The following is an 11,197-nucleotide window of genomic DNA, read 5'->3' as shown; positions in this document are numbered from 1 at the left end:
CTGCTTGATATCCCTCAGGGTATTAGGAAATTTTAGCCGCCGGAAGCATAAGAAACAAAATGATTGATTGAGTTGGGTTATGCTTTTTAGATGAGACTCTTAGGTTGTTTATTTTTGTGTCTTGAAACTTGAAGGCTAATTTTCCTATTTCCTGCCAGGTATCCCATCCTGGCAACTTGTCCCTCATGTACAACAGTATCTATCGATCACCAATGGCGACTCAAAGGGACACCGACTTGCCACGCCCCATAGTAAGGAATCCATCTGAGGCAATTGCCATCAATGACCCACTCGTGATCTTCAAGGTGAGGCAAAGGTTCTGTATCAACATGCAACATCAATTACTTCACGAGAAACTTCCAAACTTGTGATAACTCACTGACGACATTTCAAAGCACAAAATGACCAATTGTTATGCTTCTCGATGTCTGAGCGTGAATCAGGAGGCGGTATCCCAGCCGATAAACATGTCGGCACTTAACCGTCCCGGCCAAGATATAGGGTAAAGATCTTCAGATTTTAGAGTCAGAAATAAGGATAAAAATAAAGATGAAACGTTTGATGAGCGATATGTCACTGTTTACATAGTAAACGCTGTTCTTATTACTCAATATCAATATCAGTCTCAAACATTTGGAATCAATGTCTGTTGCTCAGTGACATGCTTCATCTCAAGTTTCATTCAACATCACAACATCCTGTGTGAGATCTGACTCGTGCTGAGGCAACACCCCCAGTAGCCGGCAAATTCAGAGCTTGAGATCGACAGAGTTTAATTATAGTGGCCAAGACTGTTTCAAGTTGTGACGATAAAGCTTAATTATTATCCGAAATATCATTAGATATTTGCTTATTACTGTTGACTTGTGAGTGTTAATTCTGAGTCTGAAATCGCACACGTGACACACTCACTGCTGTATCTGGACTAACTCAACTTATGTAGCAGTGTTGAGCTAAAGTCGTTTCTAATTGGCTCGGTTAACGGACTTTTCCGCTCCACCAAGATCCAGCATCGCGAGAAACATATCCGCTATTCTCTCGGTCTCACTTTAACAAAGAGCAAGCGTAATTGGTTTAGTGGTAAAATTCTCCGTTGCCATTCGAGTATCGGGGAGCCCTGGGTTCGATTCCCAGATTACGCATATGAAGCGCCTCGCAGCGTTGATATCCTTTTGCTGATGCTGTCTTTTTGTTCTGGCGATATCGAGGCTGTTGACGGGGTTGATTGGGTTGGTATTGTTGAACGTCTGTCGCGGAAAGTCAATGTTGACTGAGTCTGATGGGAAGGGGTAAACTTGGAGACGCTACAATGAACTCGCGGTTGACCAACTTGACGTCTCACTGATACAGGTCTTGGTTTCTCATTAGGCTCAGAGTGTGTCAGGCAAGCTCTGCAAAGGCAAGGTCCATCCTCTGCTTCAGCACACATTCACATGAATCGATGGCATGGGCTCATATATAGAGACAGGCAACTCTTATTAAACGAATGACTATCTGAAAAAACACTTTTCAACAGATTAAAACATTGTACCTGGTCCCTTCTCAACCCGTTGGGACACTGTACAAGTACTGCGCCTGGATCAACCCCCGGGTTAAACAACTATCCAAATCCGATAACTTATGAAGAGTACTTGGCGTCGCAGAAATCAACGACAATGGCAACGAAGTACTCGCTGCAATGGTACTTGTCGGGGATAGCAAAGACAAACTCGTTAAGTCTCTTCTCAGCAACAGCCAGGTAAGGATATGTCTTCTCGGAGCAGATGTTCTCGTTAAACTTGTCATCGGAACCTGGAGTGCAGCCGATAAACACCTTGGCCTCAGTAGCCTCAAACTGGTACTTATCTGAGACATCGAGCGAGACAACAATCTCCTTGCCATAGCCGTCATGGGACTTGACCAACTCGATGAAGAAGTCGCCGAACTTGGTATCCCCACCGTGAGGCTCGTAGAGCTTGCCATAGACGGTGTTCTTGAGCTCCTCGTAGCTGTAGAGAATATAATCACCTTGGTGGTCATGGCATGTGTTGGGGTGCGTGTCCGAGGCAAGATCCTTCAAGGGAGCAGAGTGTAGACCATCGATGCCGTAAGCCTTGACGATCTTACCTTTGCACTCGGGAACGTATCCGTTGTAGAACTTGGCACGCTTCGATTGCTTGGTATCTCGCTTCGCACTGAGCTTGTCTTCCCCATCGATCTTCTTAAGGAGCTTGTTGGCAGCCTTCTCAGCAGCCTTTTCCACAACCTTCTCAATCTTTGAATCGCTGTAGACCTCAGTACGCTTAGTGTTTTGAGCCTGGGTGACCTTGACAGCTTGAGAGGTGGTGTTGAGAGCTTGGTTGACATCGGCGACGGCTTGGGCCGTGGCATTGACCGCGGCATCGGTAGCGTTCTGAGCCTGGCGTCTCATGAACCTCATCAGGGTCTGGGTCTCAGTGACGTTGACAGCCTGGGCAGTGGTGTTGACAGATTGAGTAGCGTTCTGAGAGACTTGGCGCATAAACAGTCTCATGAATCGGTTGGCAGGCTTTGTACCGATAGCAGTAGTAGCCTGGGCAGTGGAATTGGTAGTGGTGGTGTTGCTAGCGGATGCTGTAACGTTCTGAACGTCGGCCACCTGACGCTTGTCGTACTTCTCATACTCGCCATAAGAATTCTCAGTCACGTATTCCAGATCAAAGATTTCAACGATAGCCTCTCGGACGTACTTTTCGACAACCCTGGCGAGAAGCTTCTCAACCTTGGCGATAGCGTACTCAACCTCCTTCTTAGTAGGGTCCTCACCGAGAGCGTCAATGCCCTTTGTGAAGATCTTGTCAGCAGCGTCGAGGATATGCTTGACAGCCTTGTAGATGTACTTGACAACCTCATCAGCAACGGGCTCTTTGGCACCGTCGATCTCAGCAATGTGGGCAACAGCCTTCTTGAGGTTCTTGGAGACGATGTACTTGATGGCAGCCTCAACCTTGTTGTAAAACTTGATGATGGTGCCAGTAGAGGGATCATCGCCAGCAGAGTTGATGGCCTTGTAGATGGCCTTGCTGATGCCTTCGTTGATTTTATACTCAGACTTCTCAATGTACTTCTCGACCTCGGCAATGTCAATCTCTACTACCTCGTCTCCGTGGTAGGAATTGGGCAAAGCCGCGCGCTTGACGTTGGAATATTTGTAGAAAGCAGGGCGCTTGCCAACATGAGCCTCGTAAGTCTTTTGCTTGTGCTTTTGCTCCTTCTCTACCTTGGCCTTGTAGAGCTTCTCCCAAACGGTATGAATGTTTTCGCCATCATATTTGTAATTCTTCAGGAATTCCTTTTTGTCGCGGTAGAGGTCTGACTCGTGATGAGGCTTCTTGTACTCATGCTGCTTGTACTTGTAATGACCGTGATTGTACTTCTCGGGCTCGTACTCCTTGTACTTTTCGTGGTGCTTGTGCTTGTTCTCGTGTCCGTACTTGTTGAGCTCGTAGTACACCTTGGGGCCATGTTGCTTGTACTCATGGTGGCCGTAGTGGTGCTTCTCCTTGGGCTCAATCTTCTGGAAGTAGTGGTTGAAATGATGCTTCACCTCGGGCTTGTAGTACTTGTTCTCGTAGTTCTCATGCTGATACTCCCTGTACTCGGGCTCGTTGTGCTGCTTTCCATAGTGAATCGCGCGGTACTCCTTTATGGCCTTAGCGAGCTTGGCTTCGGCGAGTTTCTTCTGGTAGTACTGCTCCTCAGCATGCTTGTGATCATCATTACCATGCTTGTGCTCGTGACCATGCTTCTTCTCATGCTCATGATCGTAGTGGTGCTTCTTGGCTTCCGCAAGCTTCTTGTAGATGTGGGCAGGGATCTCGTGCTTTTGGACCTTCTCGTAAATCACATGGTTCGCCTTGGCATTGACATCCTCAGCCTTCTCCTTGTAGTAGACGGTGACAGGCTCTTCGTAATGCTTGTTGTGGTGCTTGTCATGGTACTCCTCGGATCGCTTGTTGTGGTGCTTGTAGTTGCCATGCTTGTCACCATGATGATGCTCGTAGTGCTTGTGGTGCTCGTGATGGTAACTAGGGTCGTGATCCTCATAGTGCTTGTGGTGCTCGTAGTGCTTGTGATGCTCATCATGATGACCGTAGTGCTTGTGACCGTAGTGCTTGTGATCGTGGTCGTGGTGCTTGTGATCATGATGGTAGCCAGGATCGTAATGTTCGTAGTGGTGATAATCATGATGGCTGTGACGATGCTTGTGGTGATGATCATGGTCATGGGCGTGGTAGTGACCATGATGGTGGCCATGCTTGTGCTGCTTGTGCTCGTCATGCTTGTATTCACCCTTTTCACTCTTCTTGACTGACTCATCCTTGGTCTCATCAGCTAAATCACGAGCATGGTGGTGATGGTATCCATCGTGATGCTCGTAATGGTGCTTTCCATGGTGATAATCGTAGTGTCCGTACTTCTTGAAGAAATCGTTCAAGAAGCTATCGTGATCATGGTGACGGCTGGGATCATAGTACTCGTGGTGCTTGTAGTCATCATGGTGGTGGTAGCCGGGATCATGATGGTCATAATGCTTATGCTCATCATAGTGATGAGCATGATGAGCATGATCGCCATGATCGCCATGCTTGTAATCCTTATGTTCGTGAAGGTAGTGGGGATCATGATGCTTGTGCTCGTAGTCCTTGTGCTCATGATCCTTACCGTAGCCGTGATACTTGTCGTGATGATTGTAGTGATGCTCCTTATGAAGGTGACCATGAAGATGACCGTGCTTATGGCCGTGCTTGTGCTCGTGCTCGTGACCATGGTGGTGGTGATGCTTGTGGTGATGCTCATGACGGAATTCCTTCTCCTTCTCCTTCTCCTTGTAATCCTTCTCCTCGTCTCCGCGCTTGTACCTGGGATATAAGTTAGCGCTTGTGAAGCCAAGCCTTGTGTTGGGGAGTAGTACTTCTCCTTTCCTTCCTCTTCATAATCATCGTACTTCTTCTTCTCCTCCTCGGGAAAGTCCTTGACTTCCTCGACCACCTCGTACTTACCTTCCTTGTGCTTGTATCTAAATAGTGTCAGCACCAGGTATAGAGAGTGGCTGCGAATGATACTTACTCCTTACACTCAGCACAAGTGTAGCTAAGAGTGAAGTACTTCTCGTGGATGTCGCCAGCACGGCTGTAGAGACCGTATTTCTTGTAACCGTGGGAGATCTTGGCCTTGATCTTGATGTAAAGCCTCCAGCCGCCGTTGTCCTTGATGGGGCAAAGTTCGTCGTATGAACCACCATCAGTCAGTGAGAAGTAAGGAATGTGACACTTGGCCTTTTTGTAGTCATCAACGATCTTGCAGTGGTCGCTCTCCTTGCTGTACTTCTGGGAGTACTCTGTAGGAGGCTTACCACGCTCGACATAGACGACTACATCTTCGTACTTGTAGTGCTCGATGTGCTTGAAGTTGAAGACAATGGCGTTGTCCTTGAAATCAAAGTTGACCTTGCTCAAAGCCTCGTGAGGAGCACAGTGAGCTGAGTCAACACAGAGATCCCAGGAGTTTCCAGGCTTGTAATCGTTCTGGGGGAAAACAAATGTGGAAGGGTCAGGAACCCACTTGTGCTTGCCATACTTTCCACAGCCGTCAAGGGAGCGACGCTCTTCCTTTCCGGAGTCGATCTTGAAGTATGCAAGCGACTCGTGAGCTACTGCCCCAAGAGCGCTGTTAAGGGCGTAAAAGAGGGACGTTCTCATCTCTGCTTTCTGGTAGATAGCAGATTAGAGAGGTAACGAATGAGGTGCGAACTTGATCGGTTTGGGATGAGACATTCTTCGGGATGGTCTTGGTCTTTTGTATCTATGATTCTTGAGATTGATCCTGCCCATATCACCCCGTAAACATGTTGGGAGGAGGTTGGAGCCCAAGGAGTGCCTGTGGCTGCATTCAAAGTTTTCAGATTCGGAGGATAACAAGCCATAGTTTGGGAAGAGGGAGAAATGAGGATATCATGACATTGACGATGCTCAGATCAGAGTCCATTGTGAACTAAGAGCAGCAGATTCAACAAAGGAACGGCTTGAAAGAGGAATTCGCATGATCAGCACGCAAGAGCTTTTAGTGACCGAATGATGCAAAAGGCCATGGTAGAGCCAATAATATGCAGACATGTCCTGCATGACTTGCTTCACTCTTCCAGTTCCCTCATCATAGAATTAGACAGGCTGAAAGTTCTCCACTGGGGAATAACCTCCACGAGGCTTTCAGAAGATCCCGTGGCTATGGCGGAGATGTTCTTGAGGATATCGTACCACGCCAGGAGATAGACTTTAGAAGCTCTCCCAAGCTTTCTCAAAAGGTCTAGTCCCCGTCTTTCAGCTCTTATCCCAATCAATGTCGAACGGCAAGCGGCGTAGGTGAGCTTCATGGAATTAAGGTATTGGACCTTTGGTAGTAAATGTGGGGGAAAGATTGTTGGGGCGAACTGCGAGTTGGTCAATGAGGGGGAGATTTCTGATGCGCGATGAACTTCACCTCGTCCGATGGCGTCTTCGGTCCGGTTCAAGACTTAATTCTGAGAGGAGAGGCATGGGGTACTTTTTGATTGTAGAAGATGAACCACTAGAATGCCAACGATATTGGATGAGAGTTGAGACGGGCGGCATCGGATGATGCTCCTTCTCTTCGGATGCATCCCAGCCTTGATTCCTGAGGCTGCAGTGTGGAGTGAATATGTTGGGCATCTTTGAAAGACTGAATATCACAATCATACCTATATGATGATAAGTTCTGGCCAATTGAGTTCCAACGGCAATAACCGATACAGCGGCGTCAAAAGGGTCAAAGTATCGCCGAAGTGAGGCATACACGCGCATGACGTTGAAATGTCGTTGCAACAAGAACTCTACACGTGAACTCAATAGATTAGACATCTTTCTATCGATACCAAGGTTAATGCGAAGCGGGAGTCATTTGGAAGACTGAGTGTTGACACGATATAGGAACCCTGCTGTATTAGAATAGGAGAGAAAGGGGTTACGACCACATATCAGCTGGAGTATTGGGGATACGAAAGTCACTCCGAATAAAAAATGTTCCACCACCAGGAGAGGTCAATATGCTTCACCACGGGCGCAACACGCACATGGCTCTTTGAACAACCCCTCATACCAGACCAATTACTAGATGCCATCTAGCCGAGAAACCATCGAACAACTCAGGCCTGCAGGTGAGATGTTCGAAGGCTATGGCGAGCACAATATTGTAGGACCGAAGTGGAAAGCCACCGTAGAGTGCAGTTGGACAAATCGGTCAATTATTGCGTAGAACAAGCATGTTCCACCAGCGAAAAAGTCTCAGCCAGTTCGCCAAACGCAGCGTGGTCTCAATGCAAAAACGGGGTGAGTATTTGCGTTTCTAAGCGTACAATGAGGAAAAGGAGTTCCACGGGCGAAAAAAAAAACGCCTGAGTCTTTGCTCAGGACTATGTGGTTAACCCTGAACATGGCCATCTTAACAGTGATGGTATCGAGTTCTAAGACTAAGACAAGGATAATGAACAAATTCACAGATGAGCCTTTTAGTCTTATCGTAACCAAGATGCTGGAAGTTTATTCGAGCCATGTTGTAGTTGATCCCTCCTCCTGGCGAACAGACGAGTAATTGATGAAGCCGTTGGAATAATGAGAAGACGCAAGAGTTTTTCGTTGGTTAGAGTTCAACCTTTATAGATTTCCTGTATTATTGCTTCATCAACTGTGGTTATTCTGCCTGAGCTCTCTACATCCTTTTGTCAAAAAGGCTTTCGACTTCAAATCCTCAAAATAATTACCGGTAAATAATCGACTGGGAACTGGAAATAAAAAATAAACGCGGAAACATGATATTTGCAGTGACTGACTGGCCGATATACTAAACTTATCATCTGGTAGGTCAATACGCAGAATCGCCCAGGCTCTCGAGACGTTACTGTAGGTATATTGTGACTCGCGATTGTAGAAACCTCAACACTACTTGCATAAGAGATAAGTAATCTAGTCACTTTATGTAATTATATAACAGATCCCAGGGTCCTTATCTTCTGTATCCTAAGCTTAGGGCCTTATTTCTGCTATTTCAGAAGTAATGGGTACGGTGTGCAATTGGTCTTCCGTGGAGGATTTGTTCATTGCCACAGAGATTGAATATAACAGATGCAATTTAATTGTAAGTTAATTTCTGCCAATTAACTACCTAAAACAAGAACCCAGTAGGATATATGTGTGCGATAGATTGGTGCATGCCGTCAAGACCGTTTGCCATGTGAGTCCACACTGTTCCTCAGAATTGACGATAACCTCACTTTTGGATGATGAGACTGCGCAATTTTTTGTCACCTACCAATCTTGGCTGTAAATACTAAAAACATCGGACTAATTATTAAAGGATGCATCTTACGGCTGCGGCTTACTATTTATTGCTCAGCCCGATGGAACGTCAGAGTAGCAGTGCATGTTCCTTATTCTGTCAGCTGCCAAAGCAGTGCCAGAATCTGCATTCACTTTTGATGACTAGGTATCCATTTGTTAACACGCTAACGATGTGTTGGTACATCTCGTCTTCTATTTTTGTTTTTATTTTTATTCTTCTTCCTCACCTCAATATACTTATTTCTTGCTCATTTAATATTTCTTGATTACCAGCCAACTCCCTTTTTTGGAACTTTTTGGAAATCTTTCTATTATTACTAGCGACGATCAAGGACATCATGAAAGTCGCCATCATCGGCGGCGGTCCAGCTGGTCTGGCCACTCTTCGATTCCTCGCTCACGCTCACGAGTATTTCCCTATCCCGCCTATCGAGGTCCGCCTCTTTGAAGCCGAATCCCAGATCGGAGGCACTTTCGCCTATCGCGTGTATGAAGACGCCGAGGCAAGCTCTTAATCCCACCTAGTAATCATGCAGTGGCTAACTCCCTGGCAGCTGGTATCATCAAAGTTTTTGACTGCATTTTCTGATTTCCGTCTCCCAAAGGATGCCCCTGACTTCGTCACCCCGGAAGCCTACGTTAAGTATCTCAAGGACTACGCTACTCACTTTGATCTTTGGCCTATGATCGAGTGTAACACCAAGGTTGGCAAAGTCCGTCGTGGAAAGGGCAACATCGGCCACGTTCTTGACTTGACTCAGGAGTCTGGCCCCTTCCAGTGGAAGTGCGACGCCGTAGCTGTCTGTAGCGGCATCAACGTCAACCCAGTCATGCCCTACATTGAAGGCATCGAGCGAGTTGAAACTGTCCTCCACTCATCTCGACTCAAGACTCGAGCCCAGTTTGGAGAAAACACCAATGTTTACATCATGGGTGCCGGCGAAACTGGCATGGATCTTGCGTATCTTGCTGTGACTTCGGCTGCCAAGACTGTCACTCTTTGTCACCGCGATGGTTTCTTTTGTGCACCTAAGGTATGTTCTCTATCCTTACCTCTCGAACAACCTGCTAAAATTATATAGATCATCCCGATTCCCCGGGTTAGGGGTAGCTCACCTTCGTCTACTGTTCCGAACAAGCCCGTGGATACTTCGGTTGCAAGCTTGTTCGATACAGCCTATGTTCACCCCAAGCTTCAGAACAGCCAACTTCTTTGGAACTATTATGACGCTTGGGTTAAAAACATGCATACTTTCATTTCTGGCACCGAGGAGGGGCCCGACCAGTGGGTTGGCCAAATGAGTCCTTCCCGAAAGTACGCAGACTCCAGTAAGTTTTCCTCTTCTCCGTCAACGAATGTGATAGCTGACATGGATAGTTCTTCTTTGCAAGAGCGACAAAGCTCTCCCTTACATGAACGTTGGCAAGCGATCCAAGTCCTGGGCTAACCGTGTTCGATCCGCCTACATAAACGTTGAGATCAAGGACACAGAAGGCAAGAAGATTGATGTGGTGAGCTGGCCTGAGAAAATCGACAGCGACGGCTTGATGAACTTCGGTAAGACACTCCCAAGCGACTCGATCATCCCAACAGAGCAGCGCAAGCCCGACGTATTGGTTTTTGCTACGGGTTTTACCCGCGATTTCCCGTTTTTGGATAAGGAGTACCCGAGTGTCTCGCAGACCAACGTCCGAGGTATCTACAATGAAGGAGATGTAACGATTGGCTACATTGGATTCATTCGCCCTGCGATAGGTAAGTCCCCTGAATACTGCCATGAAGTAGACTAACATGTATAGGTGCTATCCCTCCCCTTGCAGAGCTCCAGGCCCAGCTCTGGGTTCTACGCCTGCTGCAGGACCGCTACCCGAAGGAAGTGCCATCTATTCGCGACCCCGACGCTCTTGAGCCCTACGAACTTGATTACGAGCTTCATGCCAGGGGCAACTACAGTTTTTGGGATACCAAGCGAGGTGTTGACCACGAGAGCTATGCCTACCAGCTTGCGCTCGACATGGGTTCTGCTCCTCGCGCCTGGACCGTAATGAAGAAGGGCTTCAAGGTCTTTTACACCTGGGCCATGGGATCCAACTTTAACACCAAATTCCGACTCGTCGGTCCTTGGAAGTGGAACGACGGTGCTGAAAGTATCATGCGCAATGAGCTGTTCAACGTGGTCAAGCGCTCTGGTGGTTTTGTTTGTGAGTGATACAGCTTCTCTGTCGAGACAATTCTAACTGACTTTTAGATCTTGCAACGTACACTCTCGTACCTTTTTTCGTTTTTGGAACCATGAGCATGACTCTCTATGCTTGGTACGCCATCTGCGACCTTTTGGCATCATTTTTTGGTCGACGGTCCGAGGCTGGTACCTCGAAGACCCGCAAGTAAGCGAATTTGGAGCCTCGTTATTTTTGACTCTGGCAATGAGTACATATTTTTTGGTCCAGTATCGGAGGCCGATTCTAGAGGTATATCCTGCGTGGAACTCGAGGAGGGTACTGAGGTTTTGGAGCTACCGTTTGTATTCCTTGAAGTTAGGAAGACAAACATTGTAATCACGTAGCTGTGGCAGCTGTGGTAACATGGATTTGTACACTATTGGAAGTGTAAATAGTTCTGACATGATAGTGTAAAAAGAAAAAAGTCTCTTGCTCCTTTGGCCGATATTATAGAGTGCCGAAATTATGGACTTGACAACTAATAGTAGACCAGACAAAATATGTTCTACTACCACTTGTAAACTTATTCTATACTACACAAGAAAAGTTGACCCCTAAGGTTTGGGCCATAGAAATAAATAACCTAAGATACTGGTCTAAAT

General features: G+C 46.9%; 2 protein-coding genes and 1 non-coding gene across 3 annotated transcripts; 2 read left to right on the top strand and 1 right to left on the bottom strand.

The window, feature by feature from the left end:
- The first annotated feature begins 1,063 nt into the window (after positions 1-1,063).
- EDB82DRAFT_t51 lies at positions 1,064-1,142 on the top strand. The gene has a single exon. It is a non-coding gene; the product is annotated as a tRNA-Gly (tRNA).
- Positions 1,143-1,515: 373 nt separating this feature from the next.
- On the bottom strand, positions 1,516-5,720 carry EDB82DRAFT_533200 (uncharacterized protein; the record flags this gene model as incomplete). Its single annotated transcript, XM_025729966.2, has 3 exons — positions 1,516-4,880; positions 4,934-5,038; positions 5,089-5,720. The coding sequence occupies 3 exons, from the start codon at positions 5,718-5,720 to the stop codon at positions 1,619-1,621; spliced, it is 3,999 nt and encodes a 1,332-aa protein (XP_025589138.1). The 3' UTR covers positions 1,516-1,618.
- Positions 5,721-8,520: 2,800 nt separating this feature from the next.
- Positions 8,521-11,070, top strand: EDB82DRAFT_488329 (uncharacterized protein). Its single transcript, XM_065608330.1, has 6 exons — positions 8,521-8,875; positions 8,927-9,406; positions 9,455-9,701; positions 9,751-10,128; positions 10,173-10,574; positions 10,622-11,070. The coding sequence occupies exons 1-6, from the start codon at positions 8,711-8,713 to the stop codon at positions 10,762-10,764; spliced, it is 1,815 nt and encodes a 604-aa protein (XP_065465688.1). The 5' UTR covers positions 8,521-8,710; the 3' UTR covers positions 10,765-11,070.
- The last annotated feature ends 127 nt before the right edge of the window (positions 11,071-11,197 follow it).

Source organism: Fusarium venenatum (genome assembly GCF_020744135.1).
Source record: "Fusarium venenatum strain MPI-CAGE-CH-0201 chromosome Unknown EDB82scaffold_1, whole genome shotgun sequence".
Classification (NCBI taxonomy): domain Eukaryota; kingdom Fungi; phylum Ascomycota; class Sordariomycetes; order Hypocreales; family Nectriaceae; genus Fusarium; species Fusarium venenatum.
The sequence above is the reverse complement of the archived record's forward strand: the minus strand, read 5'-3'. Positions and strand labels throughout refer to the sequence as shown.

What these genes read in the sequence shown, in the direction of transcription:
- EDB82DRAFT_488329 (XM_065608330.1), top strand. Translation starts at nt 8,711, where the DNA reads ATGAAAGTCGCCATCATCGGCGGCGGTCCAGCTGGTCTGGCCACTCTT. An exon ending in CCGAAAGTACGCAGACTCCA is followed by an intron (nt 9,702 to 9,750) that starts GTAAGTTTTCCT and finishes TGACATGGATAG; the next exon opens with TTCTTCTTTGCAAGAGCGAC. An exon ending in GCGCTCTGGTGGTTTTGTTT is followed by an intron (nt 10,575 to 10,621) that starts GTGAGTGATACA and finishes ACTGACTTTTAG; the next exon opens with ATCTTGCAACGTACACTCTC.